Below are 21,754 nucleotides of genomic sequence, written 5' to 3'. Positions count from 1 at the left end.
GACAAGGCAAAGGCATTTTCCTGCCAGCGAAGACCAGGAAATGAGAAGCAAGAGAAGCAACCCTGTCGTCAGGTGCCAGCCAGCTGTGGGTGGGGGATGTGGGGCGTGTGGGATGCTTCAGTGGAGTTGTCCTTGGGGGTGTTTTTTTTTTACATGAACCCTACAAGGCTGAAAGATAAACCGATGTAAAAAGACATTAAGTTCTTCAAGAAATTTTCACTCACTCTTCAGTAGTGCGAGTGGGACTCTGGCGGAAAGAGTGGGAAAGGACTCTATTCTTGGAGGTCTTAACTCACAAACTTCCCGGCCGTCCTCTAACGAGGGCCCGCGGAACTGTGGGAAGTGACAGTGGTGCTACCGCTCGCCAGGGGTGTGTAACGTCACATTCTTTTCCTAATGGCGGTGGCAGGAAGCCGCTCTATCCTTGCCTGGGCACTAGATGCACAAAGGTCGGTACACTAGCAAGGGAGACGCCAGAGTTAGCAGAAACAACCCAACTTGGGATGGTTCATCTTAATTCTCTGGATTTGACAGGATTCACAGTAGACCCCCAAGTGATCTTACTGCTGCTTCATCTGTAAAAGATCATAAACCGGTTTTAAGCTCAGTGTACTTGGGTTTGTCAGCCAAACAACTGTACCTGGCACGGGCCTTTGTATAAGAGGCTTTGCCCCCTCTGGTACAAGGCGCAGAGACTGCTGTGTTCCATGTGGTGTGTGTCACAAACAGGATCGCGAACCTGGTCACAGGTAAGCTGTCTCGGCAAACACTCGTGTTGGCTACATCCAAATTTATCAAACGTTGTCAGGCAGACTTGTGGTTTGGGTATGCATCTGAAAAACACCAGTGCGGCACCGTGGGCCAAGGCTGGTAGGGGAGATGGTGAGGCCACTACGGCATTGACAAGGCACAAGAGGGTGGGGAGAAAGCAGGAGAGGAATCAGAAACAGCCTCTGCCCCCAAGAGCGTATGTAGAGCGGGAGGGTCAAGCAGGCATATGAAGTAAGCTAGTAAATGACACACAAAATGCTCGTGGGAATGAGTCATTCTGATTCAGGAGCCAAGAGAAAGCACGGGGAGGAGGGGGTGTCCTGGCCGCCACGTGGAGGATAAGGAGGGTCACACAGGCGTGCCAGGCCAAGGGGGCCATACAAGCAAAGGTGTGGTGCTAGAGATTACAGTGCTGGGGGACAGGGGAGGTGACTCTGAGGGCGAGAGTCAAGGTCGCAGGCGTTGAAGTGTCACGATAGGAGGCCATCAGGTGGGGTGGCATCCGATGCTAGAGGCCTTTTAGTCAATACTAAATGAAGCATTTTCTGGGGTTTAATCTTCAGCTCGCTAATACATAGGAGTCTGTCTTAAGAGAAGGCTTCACAGTGTGTATTGAAAAAGTCAGGCTTCTGTGCTTACAGGCTGAGGACCTGCCGCTCGCTGGTTGCAGATCACAGACAGATTGCTACCCCACGAAGCTGGGTTTTCCTGGTAACCTCAGGACCCTGCTTCATTCTCAATTCCTGAACTTCTTCAGAGGGGTTGGGGATGGTGGCTCTTCTTTAGACTTTTCTGCTATTTCGTTTCTACACAGGTCATTTATAGCTTTCTATAAGAAGGCCTATTAAAATGTTCACCTTTCACTGGGCATTTGAAATAACAGGATATACAAATGTTAGTCTGCAAAATAAAAGGAGAAGAGAATAGCGGCTAGCATCATTTTATTTCCAAGGAAACTGCCTCTGCTCTTTTCAACGAGAAGCCTACTGCTCTGAAATGACCACCACCATCATCACTACTACTGCCTGTGGTCACCTTTTCCGATGGGATTTAAAGTCGGAAGGCACAGCATGATATGGCTCTTTGGAAATTTAAGACATTTGAAAAGAAATAATGGAAAAGCATACTTAGAACTTCATTATCTATTAACATGGAAGGGATGAGAACCAAGACTATGAGGAGACATTTGGTAGTTTTGGAAGGAAGGATTTTGAGTACTGAAAAATAGGATCAGCGGAAAAGCTGAAAATCCAGGGGCTAAATTACACATGACCAGGGCAGGTACTTTGTCTTGCTTAGTGTTGTGCCCTAGTGTTTAGAAAGATGCCTGGTACATCAGTAGACATTTGATGAATGAATACAACTTTGTGTTCTTTAACAATTATTTTTTGAATAGATAATTCGAGCCCATGGTGAAACTGAAAAGATACAAAATTGTACGCAGTGAAAAAATTAGTCTGCCTCCTACTCTTATATCCCAGCCACCTGAACCCTTCCCCAGAGACAAATGATATTATCAATTTCTTGTTTATTAATTGCAGAGATCCTTTAGGTAAGTAGAAGCATTTATATATGCTGATTCAAGAGTATCTGCATTTAAGATTTTGATAGGCTTGGTCAAATTGCCCTCCACAGAGGATGTACCAACCCTCCCTTCAACCCCCTTCTTGTATGGGAGTGCCTGTTTCCTTATATTATGTTATCAAACTTTTTATCTTTGCCAATCTGATAGATGGAAAATGGTGCATAATTGTACCTTTAATTTACATTTCCCTTAATATGAGAAAGGTTAAGCATCATGGTAGATTGATTGGATGCTCATCAAATTCATTTAATTTTCTTCTTGGGCACACATCTAGATTATATTTCCCAGTCTCCCTGGCAGTAATTGTGGCCAAGTGATTGAGTTCTAGACAGTGGAACGTGTCTGGAAGTAGAGATGAATGTTCCTTCTAAACCTGGTCTAGAAAAGCTTCTCAAGAGCAACCTTCACCATCTTCCTTCTCTTAATTGCTGGCCAGATAGAGAAGATATGGAGGAGGACTATGAGTCTGCAGGAGCTGGGCATCACTAGATGGAAGGAACTTAAATTTCTGAATCACTATGTGGAAAGGCACCTGTTGAACATCCAAATGGATTGTATTTGAATTTCTACTATGTTAAAGTACTGATATTTTTGGGTTTGTATACACTAGCTAGAATTACTCCAATAAAAGCCTCTTTTCAAGTGTTTAATAACTATTTGTATTTTTCTGTTTATATCCTTGGTCCATTTTTCTATTAGGTTTTTGATTTTTGCCCATTTTTATATTAGGTTGTTGTTCTTTTACATGATGATTTGTAGGAACTCTTTATATAATAAGGAAATCAGCCCTTTTCTCTGTGATATTCTGTGGGTTCGGCTTATCACATTGGGGTCACCAATTGTGGGTTTGGCTTTTGGCTTTGTCCAGCAAAGCTGAGGACAGCAGAAAGGATTATTCAAGACTCCACCAGTCAAGAGAGGTGAGAGGGAGGCTAAGGGAAGTTGCCCCCAGCTGCTCTCAAGTTCCTGTATTTATTAGGCATACATTATAGGGAAAACATTGCACAATGTGTCAGTGGCTACGTGCCAGTAAGAAAGTATAGAAAGCATGCAAAAAAGCAAAACAAGGCATTCCCAAGACTACAAAAGAGCAGATGGGAAAAAAAAAAAAGCAGAGCGGAAAACAAGATAAGATATTCAATAGATAACATGGTCTAAGGAATTCATGAGAATAGGCAGGGCCCAATCCCTATATACACATTAACTGGATACTGGTCCACTGTTTTCAGCAGGGCCAGAAAGCATGTAATGTGTTCCCTATAGTCTCCTTAACCAGGACAGAGCTATTTGATTTCCCACAATATTCCTTCCAATTTGTAATTTGTTACTATGCAGAAAATTTTCATTTTCATGTAGCTGCATTTTTCAATCTATTCTTTTTACATTGGTTTTGTATTATACCCAGCAAGACCTTTCCATTTTGAGATTTTGTTTCATTATAAAAGCAAAACAGCCCTATTCAAAGGGGTTAACAAATAGAGGAAAATGAACAAACACCAAAACAACCCTCAAGTCACCTCCCAATACAACTATCTTATCCTATCTGCTTATTTCTTATTCCTTACGCCCAGTACCCTGTCTTCTTTCCGTAGGAACTTTTTGGGCTTAGTTTTCATGGTATAAACTTTGCCAGATGGGTGACCAATTCTCTTTGCCATTTCTTTTAACATATGTGAGAATTTTCCCCTCCCTCTATACTGCATCAGGGTTTTTAGGATGGAGAAGAAATTGCTTATCCTCCATAAAATCCTTCACAAGGAAAATGTGTGTTCTGTTCTGGTCTCCAAGGCAGCCAGTGAAAACTCCTTTTCTAGAGGCTTAAACCTAAGAGAGTCAGCAGGACCCTTGCCCTATGGCCACCACATACAGAAATCCATCATCAAGGCTAGGTCAACTATACTCTGAGCTCATGAGGAACCTGCACAGAAAGGAGCCCCTACAAAAATAACTTCACACAATACTGAAGTTGCATTTCCAGAGATTTCTCATGTCCAATCCCTAAAATGGAGGTAGATAAGTGGGAGGAAATTTCCATTACTATCAGGCACAAACAGCTAATAATAAAAATACATTCATTTCTCTCGTCTTGTCTGCTACCATTCCGTGCCTCGCACTTTCCATTTTAGTCTTACAGAACTGCTATAGCTCCCAGGAGATACCACGCTATTTCCTCATTTCTAGCAGCCAAGATCTTTGCTCCTGTTGTTCTCTCTGCCTTCACCAACACCACCTTTCTTCCACTGTCAACCCTGCTGGCAATCTCCCCATCTTTATGTATGTATGTATGTATGTATGTATGTATGTATGTATGTATGTATATATGTATGTATGTATCTTTAAATTTACATTCAAGTTAGTTAGCATAGAGTGCAATAATGATTTCAGGAGTAGAATCCAGTGATTCATCCCCTACATATAACATCCAGTGCTCATCCCAAGTGTCTTTCTTAACACCCCTTGCCCATTTAGCACATCTTCCCACCCATAACCCCTTCAGCAACCCTCAGTTTGTTCTCCATATTTAAGAGTCTCTTAGGTTTTGTCCCCCTCCCTGTTTTCATACTATTTTTGATTCTCTTCCCTTAGATTCATCTGTTTTGTATCTTAAATTCCACATATGAATGAAATCATATGATATTTGTCTTTCTCTGATTGACTAATTTTGCTTAGCATAACACCCTCCAGTTTCATCCATTGTTGCAAATGGCAAGATTTCATTCTTTTTGATGGCTGAGTAATACTCCGCTGTATGTACATACCACATCTTTTTTTAAAATTTTTTTTAAAATTTATTTTTGAGAGAGAGAGAGACAGAGACAGAGTACAAGTGGGGGAGGGGCAGAGAGCGAGGGAGACACAGAATCTGAGGCAGGCTCCAGGCTCCGAGCAGTTAGCACAGAGCCTGACGTGGGGCTCAAACTCGCAAACCATAAAATCATTACCTGAGCTGAAGTTGGACGCTCAACCGAGTCACCCAGGTGCCCCACATACCACATATTTTTTATCCATTCATCTGTTGAGGAACGTTTGGGCTCTTTCCATACTTTGGCTATTGTTGATAGAGCTGCTATAAACACTGGGGTACACATGCCCCTTTAAAACAGCATACCTGTATCCTTTGGATAAATACCTAGTAGTGCAATTGCTGGATCATAGGGTCGTTCTATTTGTAACTTCTTGAGGAACCTCCATACTGTTTTCCAGAGTGGATGCACCAGTTTGCATTCCCACCAGCAGTACAAAAGGGTTCCTCTTTCTCTGCATCCTCACCAACATCTGTTGCCTGAGTTGTTAATTTTAGCCATTCTGACTGGTGTGAGGTGGTATCTCATTGTGGTTTTGATTTGTATCTCCCTGATAATGAGTGATGTTGAGCATTTTTTCATGTGTCTGTTAGTCATCTGGATGTCTTCTTTGGAAAAGTGTCTATTCATGTCTTTTGCCCGTTTTGTCACTGGATTATTTGTTTTTTGGCTGTTGAGTTTGGTAAGTTCTTTATAGATTTTGGATATTTACCCCTTTATCTGATATGTCATTTGCAAATATCTTCTCCCATTCCATCAGTTGCCTCTTAGTTTTGCTGATTGTTTCCTTTGCCTTGCAGAAGCTTTTTATCTTGATGAGGCTCCAATAGCTCATTTTTGCTTTTGTTTCCCTTGCCTCTGGAGACATGTTGAGTAAGAAGTTGCTGCAGCTGAGGTCAAAGAGGTTTTTGCCTGCTTTCTCCTTGAGGATTTTGATGGATTCGTGTCTTACATTTAGGTCTTTCATCCATTTTGAGTTTATTTTTGTGTATGGTGTAAGAAAGTGGTCCAGGTTCATTCTTCTGCATGTCGCTCTCCAGTTTTCCCAACACCATTTGCTGAAGAGACTGTCTTTATTCCATTGGATATTCTTTCCTGCTTTGTCAAAGATTAGATGGCCATATGTTTGTGGGTCAATTTCTCAATTCTCTATTCTGTTCCATTGATCTGAGTGTCTGTTTTTGTGCCAGTATCATACTGTTTTGATGATTACAGCTTTGTAATACATATTGAAGTCTGGAATTGTGATGCCTCCAGCTTTGGTTTTCTTTTTCAGGATTGCTTAGGCTATTCGGGGTATTTTCTGGTTCCATACAAATTTTAGGATTGTTTGTTCTAGCTCTGTGAAGATTGCGGGTGTTATTTTGATAGGGATTGCATTGAATATGTAGATTGCTTTGTGTAGTATCGACATTCTAACAATATTTGTTCTAATCCATGAGCATAGAATATTTTTCCATTTTTTGTGTGTCTTCTTTAATTTCTTTCATAAGCTTTCTATAGTTTTCAGTGTATAGATTTTTCACCCCTTTGGTTAGTTTTATTCCTAGGCTTTTTTTGGTTTTTGGTGCAATTGTAAATGGGATCGATTCTTCGATTTCTCTCTGCTGCTTCATTATTGGTGAATAGAAATGCAACTGATTTCTGTGCATTGATTTTATATCCTGCAACTTTGCTGAATTCATGGATCAGTTCTCGCAGTTTTTTGGTGGAAACATTTGGGTTTTCCATATAGACTATCATGTCATCTGTGCCGATTTGGATGTGTTTTATTTCTTTGTGTTGTCTGATTGCTGAGGCTAAGACTTCCAATACTATATTGAATAACAGTGGTAGAGTGGACATCCCTGTCATGTTTCTGACCTTAGGGGGAAGCTCTCTGTTTTTCCCCATTGAGGATGATATTAGTTGTGGGTCTTTCATAGATGGTTTTTATGATCTTGAGGTATGATCCTTCTATCCCTACTTTCTTGAGGGTTTTTATTAAGAAAAGATGCTGTATTTTGTCAAATGCTTTCTCTGCACCTATTGAGAGGATCATGTGGTTCTTGTCCTTCCTTTTATTGATGTGATGTATCACATTGATTGTTTTTGCACTGACTGCCCTGCATCCCAGGTATAAATCCCACTTGGTCGTGGTGAATAATTTCTTTAATGTATTGTTGGATCCAGTTGGCTAGTATCTTGAGAATTTTTGCATCCATGTTCATCATGGAAATTGGTCTATAGTTATCCTTTTTAGTGGGATATTTGTCTGGTTTTGGAATCAAGGTAATGCTGGCCTCATAGAATGAATTTGGAAGTTTTCCTTCCTTTTTTTTTTTTTTTTTTTTTTTTTTTGGAACAGCTTAAAAAGAATAGGTGCTAACTCTTCTTTAAATGTTTGGTAGAATTCCCCTGGAAAGACTTTCAGCCCTGGACTCTTGTTTTTGGGGAGGTTTTTAAAATTATTAATTCAATTTCTTTACTGGTTATGGGTCTGTTCAAATTTTCTATTTCTTCCTGTTTAAGTTTTCGTAGTTTATATGTTTCTAGAAATTTGTCCGTTTCTTCCAGATTGCCCAATTTATTGGCATATAATTGCTTATAATATTCTCTCATTATTGTTTGTATTTCTGCAGTGTTGGTTGTGATCTCTCCTCTTTCATTCTTGATTTTATTTATTTGGGTCCTTTCCTTTTTCTTTTTGATCAAACTGGCTAGGGGTTTATCAATTTTGTTAATCTTTTTAAAGAAACAACTCCCGGTTTCATTGATCTGTTCTACTGTTTTTTTATTTTGACGGCATTGATTTCTGCTCTAATCTTTATTCTTCTGCTGGTTTTGGGATTTATTTGCTGTTCTTTTCCCAGCTCTTTAAGGTGTAAGGTTAGGTTGTGTATCTGAGACCTTTCTTCCTTCTTTAGGAAGGCCTGGGTTGCTATATACTTCCCTCTTATGACCATCTTTGTTGCATCCCAGAGGTTTTGGGCTGTGGTGTTATCATTTTCACTGGCTTCCATGTACTTCTTAACTTCCTCTTCAACTTCTTGGTTAACCCATTCATTCTTTAGTAGGATGTTCTTTAATTTCCAAGTGTTCATTGTCTTTCCAAATTTTTTCTTGGGGTTGATTTAGAGTTTCATAGTGTTGTGGTCTGAAAATATGCACAGTATGATCTCGATCTTTTTATACTTGTTGAGGGCTGATTTGCATCCTAGTATGTGATCTACTCGGGAGAATGTTCTATGTGCACTCTAGAAGAATATGTATTCTGCTGCTCTAGGATGAAATGTTCTGAATATATCTGTTAAGTCCATCTGGTCCAGTGTGTCATTCAAAGCCATTGTTTCCTTGTTGACTTTCTGTTTAGATGATCTGTCCATTGCTATAAGTGGGGTGTTGAAGTCCCCTACTATTATGGCATTAGTATCAATGAGTTTCTTTATGTTTGTGATTAATTGATTTATATATTTGGGTGCCTCTATATTTGGAACACAAATGTTTATAATTGTTAGATCTTCTTGGTGGATAGACCCCTTAATTATGATATAATGCTCTTTTTCATCTCTTGCTACAGTCTATTTTAAAATCTAGATTGTCTGATATAAGTATGGCTACTCCGGCTTTCTTTTGGTATCCATTAACATGGTATATGGTTCTCCATCCCCTTACTTTCAATCTGAAGGTATCTTTAGGTCTAAAATAGGTCTCTTGTAAACAGCAAATAGATGGATCTTGTTTTCTTATCCATTCTGTTACCCTATATCTTTTTTTTTAATTTTTTTTTTAACATTTATTTATTTTTGAGACAGAGAGAGACAGCATGAACGGGGGAGGGGCAGAGAGAGAGGGAGACACAGAATCGGAAGTAGGCTCCAGGCTCTGAGCCATCAGCCCAGAGCCCGACGCGGGTCTCGAACTCACGGACTGCGAGATCATGACCTGAGCTGAAGTCGGACGCTCAACCGACTGAGCCACCCAGGCGCCCCTTTATATCTTTTAATTGGGGCATTTAGTCCATTGACATTTAGAGTGAGTACTGAAAGATATGAATTTATTGCCATTGTGCTGCCTGTAGAGTTGGAATTTCTGGTGGTGTTCTCTGGTCCTTTCTAGTCTTTGCTGCTTTTCGTCTTTTTTTGTTTTGTTTCATCTTTTCTCCTCTCAGAGAGTCCCCCCTTAAAATTTCTTGCAGGGCTGGTTTAGTGGTCATGAACCCCTTTAATTTTTGTTTGTCTGGGAAACTCTTTATCTCCACTTCTATTTTGAATGACAGCCTTCCTGAATAAAGACTTTTTGGCTGCATATTTTTTCCAGTTCAGCATGTTGAATATATCCTACCACTCAGACACAGCTTGGGAGAGAAATAGATTGTGGACCTGTGGCAGCCATGGTCACAGAGAAAGGTGAGAAACAAACTAGCACACAGGGGAGTGCTTGGGGAAGACAAATCCCTGCAGCAATTGGCTTGGAAAATGAGAGGGCTCAAATTTCATGAGGTCTTGCAACCAGTGTGGCTTAAAGCCTGGAGTTTTAAAGGTTAGTGTGGTTGGTTCTGGGAGAGTTCAGAGGACATTGGGGCTGTTCTGGAAGAAAAGGAGGGCAAAAAGCCTATGGACAGACAGCATGGAAACAGCAAACCGAAGAGCACCCGGAGCACACAGTAGGGAGGTTATTCACTCATCTCAGAGTATGTCCCAGAGAGACAGCATTTCATGGAGGAATCTCCATGAAAAAAGGAATTCACAGGTGCCATTTTCCTCCCCCACCCCTCAACATAAGCACAGGACCACCTTTGGGAACCAATGCAGCACCAACACCTGCAACTTAACTTGCTTACACCAAGCCCTGCCCCATCATGCTCTGGTGGAATCATCCTTCCCAGTCACACTTGCCTGAGTCCCAGTGTGGTGGGCCCCCTCCTGCAGAAGACTGGCCCAAAGCCCTGCTCACGATGCATCTTCCCATGTGGGAATTTTGCAGAGACTTGGTTCCAGTAGCAGTGGCAATATGTCTCATTTCACAAACAGACGAGAGCACAGCTAGTTAAAATGCCCCACTTTCAGACCAGGACCAAACAGTGCCCACAACAGGCAAAGAGCCTCTGCATACAACTGGCCTGAAGGATAAAGTAGCCAGGATAAAACAGCAGAGCACATGCAGCACACATTGGAGACACTCCCAGAAGCAGGTCCTGGAGAATAGGGGACATTATACTGCAGGGCACTACAGGACCTCTCCATAAAGCCACCATCCTTAAGAACAGGAGACATAGCTGACTTTCCTAACACCCAGAAACAGGCATAGAGACTTAGACAACATGAGAAGACAGATGAATTTATCCCAAATGAAAGAACAGGACACGGGCATGGCCAGAGATTGAAGTACAACAGATAGAAGTAACATGCTGATGGAGAATTTACAGCATGATCATGTGGATACTCATTAGAATTGAGAAAAGAGTGGAAGACATCAGTGAGACCCTTAACACAGAGATAAGGAATAACATAGTAGAGATAAAGGGCTCAATAAATGAAACAAAAAACATGCCTGGTGGAATGAACAGCAGGTTGGAAGAAGCAGAGGAATGAATTAATGATCTAGAAGACAGAGTAATGGAAAGTAATCAAGCTAAACAAAAGAGAGAAAAAAGAATTATGCAAAATGAAAATAGACCTAGGGAATTCAGTGATTCCATCAAATGTAATAGTATTTGTATTATAGGAATCCCAAAGAAGAAGAGAGAAAAAGTGGGCAGAGAATTTATTTGAAGAAACAATAGCTGAAAATTTCTCTAATCTGGGGAAGGAAACAGATATCCAGATCCAGGAGGCACAGAGAACCCCCAACAAAATCAACAGAAAGATCCACACCAAGATATATTGTAATTAAAATGGCAAGATATGGTGATAAAGAAAAAAATATTGGAGCACCTGGGTGGCTCAGCTGGTTGAGCATACGACTCTTGGTTGGCTCAGGTCATGATCCCAAGGTTGTGGGATTGAGCCCTATGTCAGGTTCTGTGCTGACAGTGCAGAGCCTGCTTGGGATTCTCTTTCTCCCTCTCTCTCTGCTTCTCTCTCTCTCTCTCTCTCTCTCTCAAAATAAATAAATTAAGTTTTAAAAAAGCCACAAGACAAAAGAAGACAGTTACATACAAAGGAAACTCCATAAGGCTATCAGATGATTTTTCAGCAGAAATTTTCCCAGCCAGAAAGGATATATTCAAAGTGCTGAATGGGAAAGACCTGCAGCCTAGAATACTCTACCCAGCAAGGTTATCATTCAGAATAGAAGGAGAGATAAAGAGCTTCCCAGACAAACAAAACTAAAGAAATTCATGACAACTAAACCAGCCCTGAAATAATTATTTAAGGGTAGTGTTTGAGTGAAAAGGAAAGACCAAAATGGCTTATAAAGATAGGAAACACAAGAGCAATAAAAATGAGTATTTCTGTAAAAACTCAGTCAAGGAACTCATAAAATAAAATGATATAAATATGATACCATACACCTAAAATGTGGGGAGGAGAGGAATAAAGAATTTGTTCAAATTTAAACAAACATCAACTTCATATAGACTGCTATATGCAGAAGGGGTTATATACAAACCTAATGGTAACCACAAATCAAAACCACTAATAAATATGCAAAGAATAAAAAGAAAAAAATTAAAATACATCACTAAAGAAAATCAGCAAACCATGAAAGAGAGAAAAACAAGAAAGGATCAGAGAAAATTTCCAGAAAGCACCACTACACAGGCAATAAAATGGCAATAAATACATATCTATCAATAATTACTTTGACTGTAAATGGACTAAATGGCCCAATCAAAAGACACAGGGTGACAGAATGGATAAGAAAACAAGACCTATCTATATGCTGCCTACAAGAGACTCATTTTAGACCTAACGACACCTGCAGATTGAAAGTGGGGGGATGGAGAAACATTTATCATCCAATGCATGTCAAAAGAAAGCTAGAGTAGCAATACTTGTATCAGCAAAGACTGTAACAAGAGACAAAGAAGAACACTATATAATAACAAAGGGGACAATCCAACAAGAAGTTATAACAATTGTAAATATTTATGCACCCGACTTGGAAGCACCCAGATACAAGCACCCAGATACACAAAATGGTTAATATAAATGTACAAGTAATAATGGATAATGATACAATAATAGTAGGGGACTTTAACACCCCACTTACATTAATGGACAGATCATCTAAACAGAAAATCAACAAGGAAACAACGGCTCTGAATGACACACTGGAGCAGATGAATTTAACAGATATATTGAGAACATTCCGTCCTAAATAAAACAGCAGAATATACAATCTTTTCAAGTGCAGATGGAACATTCTCCAGAATAGATCACATATTAAGGCACAAAAGAAGCCTCAAAAAATTTAAAAAGATCAAAGTCATACCATGCATCTTTTCTGAGCCCAACACTATGAAACTAGATGTCAACCATAAGAAAAATCTGGAAAGACCACAAATACATGGAGGTTAAATAACATACTACTAAACAGTAAATGGGTCAACCAGGAAATAAAAGAAATAAAGTACATGGAAACAAATGAAAACGAAAACACAACAGTTCACAACCTTTGGGATACAGCAGAAGTGGTTCTAGGAGGAAAGTTTATAGCAATACAGGCCTATCTCAAGAAGCAAGAAAAATCTCAAATAAACAACCTAACCTTATACCTAAAAGAGCTAGAAAAAGAACATACAAAATCTAAAACCAGCAGAAGGAAGGAAATAATAAGGATTAGAACACAAATAAATGATATATAAACAAAACAAAACAAAAACAATAAAGCATATTAATGCCACTAGGAGCTGGTTCTTAGAAAAAAAATCAATAAAATTGATAAAACTCCAGCCAGACTTATCAAGAAAAAAAAAGGGAAAGGATCCAAATAAATAAAATCACAAATGAAAGAGGAGAAATAACAACAAACACCACAGAAATACAATTATAAGAGAATTTTAGAAAACTATATGCCAACAAATTAGACAACCTAGAAAGACATACCTACCAAAACTAAAATAGGAAGAAATAGAAGATTTGAACAGACTGATCATCAGCAAAGAAACTGAATCAATAATCAAAAAACTTCCAACAAACAAAAGTTCAGGACCAGGCGAATTCTACTAAACATTTAAAAAGGAGTTAATATCTCTTCTTCTCAAACTATTCAAAAAAATTGAAAAGGAAGGAAAACTAAATTCATTCTTTGAGGCCAGCATTACCCTGATATCAAAACCAGATAAAGACACCACAAAAAGAGAACTGCAGGCCAATATGTGTGATCAACACAGATGCAAAAATCCTCAATAAAATGCTAGCAAATTGAATCCAATAATACATTTAAAAAAACAATCATATACCATGATTAAGTGGGATTTATTCCTGGGCTGCAATACTTGCAAATCAATCAATGTGACATATCACATCAGTAAGAGAATGGGTAAGAACCATGTGATCATTCCAACAGATGCAGGAAAAAAAATTTGACAACGTACAACATTCATTGATGATAAAAACCCTCAACAAGGTAGGTTTAGAGGGAACATAACTCAAAATAATAAAGATCGTATATGCAAAACTGACAGCTAACATCCTCCTCAATGGGGATCAACTGAGAGCCTTTTCCCTAAGGTCAGGAACAAGACAAGGATGTTTACTCTCACTACTTTTATTCAACATAGTACTAGAAGTCCTAGCCACAGCAATCACACAACAAAAAGAAATAAAAGGCATTCAAATCAGTAAGTAAGAAGTTAAGACTTTCACTATTTGCAGAAGACATGACACTATATATAGAAGACCCAAAGGACTCCACCAACAAACTGCTAGAACTGATAAATGAATTCAGTAAAGTCACAAGACATAAAATCAATCTACAGATATCTTTTGCAATTCTATACACCAATAATGAAGCAGCACAAAGAGCAATTAAGGAAACAATTCCATTTACAACTGCACCAAAAATAATAAGATACCTATGAATAAACCTAACCAAAGGGGTGAAAGACCTGTACTCTAAAAACCATAAAACACTGATGCATGAAATTAAAGATGACACAAAGAAATGGAAAGACATTCCATGCTCATGGATTGGAAGAACAAATATTGTTTAAATGTCTGTATCACAAGGCAACCTACACATTTAATGTAGTCTCTGTCAAAATATCAATAGCATTTTTCACAGAACTAGAACAAATAATCTTAAAATTTGTTTGGAACCACAAAGGACCCCGAATAGCCAAAACAATCTTGAAAAAGCCAAGCCAAGCCACAGGCATTATAATTCTAGACTTCACATTATTTTACAAAGCTGTAGTAATCAAAACCGTATAGTACTGGCACAACAATAAACACATAGATCAACTGAACAGAATAGAAAATCTAGAAATGAACCCACAATTATATGGTCAATTAATCTTTGACAATGCAGGAAAGAATATCCAGTGGGAAAAAGACAGTCTCTTCAACAAATGGTTTTGGGGAAACTAGACAGCATGCCAGAGGAAGAAACTGGGCCATTTCTTACACCATACACAAAACTAAATTCAAAATGGATTAGAGACTTAAATATGAAACCTGAAACCATAAAAATCCTAGAAGAGAGCACAGGCTGTAATTTCTCTGATGTTGGCCATAGCAACTTTTTTCTAGATGGGTCCCCTGAGGCAAGGGAAATAAAAACAAAAATAAACTAGTGGGACTACATCAAAATAAAAAGCTTCAGCACAGCAAAGGAAACAATCAACAAAATTAAAAGGGAATCTACATGGTGGGAGAAGGTTTTTTGCAAATGACATATCTGATTAAAGGGTTAGTATCTAAAATACATAAAGAAATTATAAAAGTCAACACCCCCAAAAAAGCAAATAATCCAATTAAAAAATGAGCAAAAGACATGAACAGACATTTCTCTAAATAAGACGTACAGATGGCCAATCTATATGAAAAGATCCTCATTACTTATCATCAGGGAAATGCAAATCAAAGCTACACTGAGATATCATCTCACACCTATCAGAATGGCTAAAACCACAACACAGGAAACAACAGGTGTTGGTGAGCATGCAGAGAAAAAGGAACCCTCTTGCACTGCTGGTGGGAATGCAAACTGGTGCAGTTACTCTGGAAAACAATATGGAAGTTCTTCAAAAATAGAACTACCCTATGATCCAGCAATTGCACTCCTGGGTATTTACCCAAAAAATATGAAAACACTAATTCAAAGGGATACATGTACCTCTATGTTTATAGCAGCATTATTTACGATAGGCAAACTATGGAAGCAGTCCAATGTCCGTCAAGTGATGAATGGATAAAGAGGTGGTATATATATACAATGGAATATTACTCAGCCATAAAAGAGAATAAAATCTTGCCATTTGCAACAACATGGATGGAGACGGAGAGTACAATGCTAAATAAGTGAAATAAGTCAGTTGGAGAGAAACAAATACTATATGATTTCACTCAGATGTGGAATTTAAGAAACAAAACAAACAAGGAAGGGAAAAGAGAGAGAGACACACACACAAACCAAGAAACAGACTCTTAATTATAGAGAACAAACTGATGGTTATCAGAGGGGAGGTGGGTGGGTGGGGATGGGTAAAATACGTGATGAACACTGCGGGATTAAAATAAAAACTTACAAAAAAAAAAAAAGAAAAAGATAAGGAGCCATTTAGTTTACCTTTGGTTTTTGGGGCAGGGATTAGGATTACATGGATCCTTTGAGATGCACGATCCAAACTCAAACTGATGGTCTTGGAGGCCCACACAGCGAGCAATGCAGGCGCTGGGGTAAGTGCGTCCATTCTGCCCACACACGGGGACAAACTGATCTGCACAGTTACAGGGCAGACCTGTGGAGAGGATACAGACTCACTGATGGGCACTTGTACATTCCCTTGCCCCTCATATTTCCTAATTAACATGGAGGTCTCAAGTTAAAACAGAATTGTGAATTGAGTCAGGAAAAAGCATCACTCCAATCCCTGACAGTGTTTTTACAGGTGGTGAGGCTCTGAAAAGCCATTTGTCTGCATAATGGCTTTCCTTTGTTCCATTTATTACCACCTAATTGAGGGTTTCCTGGCCTTGATCCCAGGGGTAGAAACCCACATAAAAAAAGCTACAGGTAGGAGAAGTAAAGAATGCTCCTCTCAATTTAGTATGTATAAAGTATGTATAAAGTATGGCTTGCGGGATCTCTGAAATGTTAAAGGGTAATACCAAAAGAACAGGAAGGTAACTTGGGAAATTACTTAAATTTTGAGACTTAAAAATTTTTATGAGTAATCAATCAAGAATAGTACTTTCTTAACATTCCTATGCTTTATGCTGCTGGGATTATGCTCCAGTAAGTAAAAAGGCTACTGAGAAGCGATGTTTTTTTCTTGAGAGACAGCTATAGTTGTTAACAGCAACAGCACAGTCTCTGGGTATCTATTGGTATCTGCTTTTCTCCAGATCTGGAATACCTTTGATTCCAGGTAAAGAGAAACCAGGTAACCTCCTTTACCCCATTTCATGCCATTGCAGCAGCAAGTTGATTCTTCTTTCCCTGAACTTAAGTTACACATGGAGTGGGGTGGGAGGAGGATAGATTAGGGATTTGCCAACCTTGTACCTCCAGCCCACTGGAAATAAAAAGGAAATCAGAAATAAGAAGTGAACAGCAGACTGCTGGGGAAGTAAAGGCAGGACTAACTCCACCCCACCCTCTCTCCACCTTGAGTGTCAATCTTGATGCTTTATTGTCATCATTGTTATTCTTATTATTATCCTCTATCTGCTCTGCTTTGATGAGAGCAGTTCATTCTGCTTAGAGAGACCATAAAACCATGTGGGAATGCAGAGTGAACTAAAGACTTACACAGAAGACTACTTACTTATTTACATCTAAATGTTTTTGGAAGATGAACTTTACAACTAGCAGGACCCTTTTCCCTGTAGTGCACAGTCCCTCATGTTCTGGAGTAAATTAAGTTAGTGACTGTTTAGCTAGCAGATTCTAAGGAGATTTTACTGGCCACAAAGTGTACCACATTTCTTGGGACTCAGATATTGTCCCAGCCCAACAAGACGTTCATAAAAATGCTTAAGTCTCAAAATTACAATAATTTGCAAGTTACTTTCTTGTTCTTCCCCTTCCCTAATGAGATGAGAGTGGAAGGAGCCTACATGAAGAGTTTACAATCTTTCTTTGTCTTGTTTTCGGTATTAATTACCCTTTGACATTCCAGAAATCCCCTAAGCCAGACTTCAAACATCTAAGTCTAGATTAAAAAAAAATTTTTTTTTAATGTTTTTATTTATTTTTGAGACAGAGAGACAGAGCATGAACAGGGGAGGGGCAGAGAGAAAGGGAGACACAGAATCTGAAGCAGGCTCCAGGCTCTGAGCTGTCAGCACAGAGCCCGACATGGGGCTCCAACTCACAGAGCGTGAGATCATGACCTGAGCTGAAGTCAGACGCTCAACCGACTAGCCACCCAGGCATGCCATAATTCTAGATTTTATACACTAGATTGGAAGGAGGATTCTTCTTTTTCTACCTATAGCTTTATAGGGGTCTCTACCTAATGAACCAGTAAGCTAAGGCAGTTCAGGGAAGAAGGTGATGAGAAAAACATTAGAACAGAAATAAACTTAGAAAATACATGGACATTTTATAACATAATGGCAGGCATTACTCCTGAAATCATTGTTGCATTATGTGCCAACTAACTTGAATGTAAATTAAACAATAAACAAATAAACTAATTTTAAAAAATTAGCAGTAAAACACACACACACACACACACACACACACACACACACAAAATGGTAGGGGGAGATGAGGTATTTTGGCAGATAGAAAAGTCCCATTTAACCAAAACCATCCCAATCACGGGCCCTGTTCATTCTGACTCACGGAATTCAAGAATATTAGAGCTGGAAGGGTCCTAAGAAAACATTTAGTTTAATGCCTTCAGTTCATAGAGGAGGAAACAGATCCAGAGAGAAAAAGTACCTTGCTCTCGGATTATGTATTTATCTTACTAGGTACATCTGTGGTTATGGCAAGACCATCAAAGCTGCCTTGAAGGGAAATGGGTACAAAGAGATGATGGCTGCTGGGGATAGGTTCTGGGTGACCATGTTTACCTGTGAAGGTGCGACGGTCATCTTCTGAACTGTGCTCACTGAGGCACAGGCGGGTAGAACACACCAAATTGCCAGCAAAACAAGAACAGATATTGCAGTCAATGTTAAAGGATGTCCCATGACCTGAGAAAAAGAGACATAAAATGTTGATCTATTTCATGCATTTATAAATAAATCATAAATTAAAAATGTAATAGTTAAAATTTTTTTTTTTAACATTTATTTTTGAGACAGAGAGAGACAGAGCATGAACCGGTGAGGGTCAGAGAGAGGGAGACACAGAATATCAAACAGGCTCCAGGCTCTGAGCTGTCAGCACAGAGCCCGACGCGGGGCTCGAACTCACGGACCATGAGATCATGACCTGAGCCGAAGTCGGCTGCTTAACTGACTGAGCCACCCAGGCGCCCCTAAATAAAAATTTAAAACAAATTCTTGAAAGATCACTTCTTTTTTTTTTTAATGTTTTTATTTATTTTTGAGACAGAGACAGAACATGAGCAGGGGAGGGGCAGAGAGAGAGGGAGACAGAATCCAAAGCAGGCTCCAGGCTCCGAGCTGTCAGCACAGAGCCTGACGCGGGGCTCGAACTCACGGGCTGTGAGATCATGACCTGAGCTGAAGTCGGACGCTTAATCAACTGAGCCACCCAGGCGCCCGAAAGATCACTTCTGAATATACAAACAGGGGAGTTAAACCTGTAATATTTATATTTTAATATTTAACTCCCACCATATCCCTCCAAACCCCTAATGTGCTAGTCTAACTAGACGGCTCCCTATTCTCTGAGAATCCTTTTGGGTGTCCCTTCTGCCTCAAATGGTCCTCTCCTCCTTCTGGAACTTTGCTCAACTTTCCTGAACCAGCCCTGATGCCATCTTTGAATCAAAGACTCTCCTGATGCCCTGGCAGGAGTGACTAGGTCCTTGAAGAGCACCACTTGGTTTGCTCCCTTCTGTGGATCACATTCTCCCTCATCTGATCATGTACGGTATGACCTCAGTCCCTCATGCGATTTTAGCCCCAAAAGGCACTAGTATGTTCTTCTGTAAAAAATATGCATTTAATCAGTGGAAATCTATGGAAGGAATGTTTACCCTCAGAAATATTCTGTGATACAAGGTACCTACCCTACACTTTGGCTAAGTAGAATATGGATTAAAAAATGAATACCTGGGGGTGCCTGGGTCGATTTGTGAGATGGTTTGTGAGATCGAGTCCGAGTCAGGCTCTGCGCTGACAACGTAGAGTCTGCTTGGGATTCTCATTCTCCCTTTCTTTCTGCCCCTACCCCACTCACTCTCTCTCTCTCTCTCACTCAAAAAAATAAAGTTAAAAAAAAAGGAATACCTGACTTGTTCTAGGGCAGACACTTGCAGTCCCTTTTTAGCCAAAAGCACCCTTCTTTCTAATAAGATTTCACACAGAAGAGTAAAACCAGGAGTTATATAAAAGCTGAACTACTCTGATTGATGGGGGTGGGGGTGGAGATAGGGATGAGGGTAGCAGAGTGAACAGCTGTGGGGGAGTACATTCTCAAAAGTAGCATTTTTTTCCCCACAATTTTTAAAGTCATATATCAGTTAGGGCTATAAGCAAAAGATGATTAAAGTAGCAGTGAGAAAGCAAGACCCTTAGACTTTTAGAGAGGGCATCAAAGGGTGTTTTTTTTTTTTTCTTCCAAGACTTTATTTATTTATTTGGAGCAAGCATTAGGGAGGGGCAGATGAGGAGGGAGACAGAGGAGAGAGAGAATCTTAAGCAGTCTCCATGCCCAGTGTGGAGCCCAATGCGGGCTGGATCTCATGACTGCGAGGTCAGGACCTGAGCCGAAATCGAGAGTTGGACACTTAAGGGGCGCCTGGGTGGCTCAGGCGGTTAAGCATCCAACTTCGGCTCGGGTTATGATCTCCTCGTTCCCGAGTTCTAGCCCTGCATTGGGCTCTGTGTTGACAGCTCAGAGCCTGGAACCTGTTTCGGATTCTGTGTTTCCCTCTCTGTCTCTGCCCCTCCCCGACTTGTGCTCTGTCTCTCTCTCTCTCAAAAATAAATAAACATAAAAAAAAAAAAGAGTTGGACACTTATGGCTGAGCTACCCAGGTGCCCCCAAGATTTTACTTAAATTCAAGTTAGTTAGCATATAGTGTAGTGTTTGTTTCAGGAATAGAATTTAGTGACTCATCACTTAACATACAACACCCAGTGTTTGCCACAACAAGTGCCCTCCTTAATGCCCATCACCCATTTAGCCCACCTCCCACCCATCTCCCTCCAGCAACCCTCAGTTTGTTCTCTATTGTTAAGAGTCTCTTATGGTTTGTCTCTCTCTGTTTTTATTTTATTTTTCCTTCCCCTATGTTCATCTCTTTGGTTTCTAAAATTCCACATATGAATGACCTCATGGTATTTCTTTCTCTGATTGGCTTATTTCACAGCATAATATGCTCTAGTTCCATCCCCATCATTGTAAATGGAAAGACTCCAATCTTTTTGATGGCTGAGTAATATTTCATTGTATGTATATAAAAGGGTGGCACTTCATAATGTGCTCTCTCCCGATGCTTAGTCAACAGTGTAGTTTCCATCCTCCAGTTCACTTTCCATGACGTCAAACTCTGACTTTTACTTCCGTTAAAGACACACACTTGAGGAGAAGGAGCACACCTGTGTCCTTGCCTGTGGAGTACACGGGCTCTGGAGTCAGATAGGCCTGGGGCTGAATTCTGTTTTGGTCACTGACTAGCTGGGTGATCTCTCTGAGCAGCAGCTTCTTCATAAGAGTACTGAAATCAAAGAGCAATTGGGAGGCTCACATGAGATAACACAGGCCAAGACTTAGCATAGTGCTTGGCACACAACTAAAAGCTCAGTAAGTACTAATTAATTATTATTAGTCATTAGTCTCTTCGTGAGGAGGCTCCTAAGAGGGTTCCTTAGAAGTCCTAGTGTCCTATAGAGTACAGTTTGAAAAATACTGCCCTGGAGATCTGATGTGTAGACCTTACTCTTTGGTGGGAATCTATCCAATGTCCATCCTACAAAATTAAGATAAATAATCTCATATTAAAAACAAAAAGCAAATAAATACAGTCCAAGACTCACTTTTTCTTTTTCCTCCAACAATACATGACTTCTGGAGATCTATACAGTGCATCTCCATACAGTTTTCCAAGAGTCCACTTTGTCCACATGAGCAAATTTTGTAACAACCAACTTCCCCTGCAGATGATGGCACCTGGATTAGTGTCCCTTGACGGACGATGAAATCAGAGGCTTCTCCCAATTTGCAACCTATACAAACAAAAATTAGCTGAGAGAGATGGCATTGTTCAATGTCATTGTTTTATGATATTACATATACTTTACACAAGTCTTATAGGTACTGTGTGGCTATTAAAGATTATGTAATAGAAATT

At 39.8% G+C, this 21,754-nt stretch overlaps 1 protein-coding gene across 2 annotated transcripts in view; it reads right to left on the bottom strand.

The window, feature by feature from the left end:
• The window catches only part of RECK (reversion inducing cysteine rich protein with kazal motifs), a 79,674-nt gene that overhangs the window by 5,857 nt on the left and 52,063 nt on the right, over nt 1-21,754 (bottom strand). For both annotated transcript variants that reach the window (XM_042913544.1, XM_042913545.1), the window contains 4 exons: nt 21,441-21,629; nt 18,339-18,461; nt 15,880-16,051; nt 641-833 (listed from right to left, as the gene is read on the bottom strand). In XM_042913544.1, coding sequence (XP_042769478.1) covers nt 641-833; nt 15,880-16,051; nt 18,339-18,461; nt 21,441-21,629 — 677 coding nt within the window. The remainder of the gene's footprint in view (nt 1-640; nt 834-15,879; nt 16,052-18,338; nt 18,462-21,440; nt 21,630-21,754) is intronic.

The sequence above is a fragment of the Panthera leo genome, chromosome D4 (genome assembly GCF_018350215.1).
Source record: "Panthera leo isolate Ple1 chromosome D4, P.leo_Ple1_pat1.1, whole genome shotgun sequence".
NCBI lineage: Eukaryota > Metazoa > Chordata > Mammalia > Carnivora > Felidae > Panthera > Panthera leo.
This window is presented reverse-complemented; position numbering and strand designations above follow the sequence as displayed.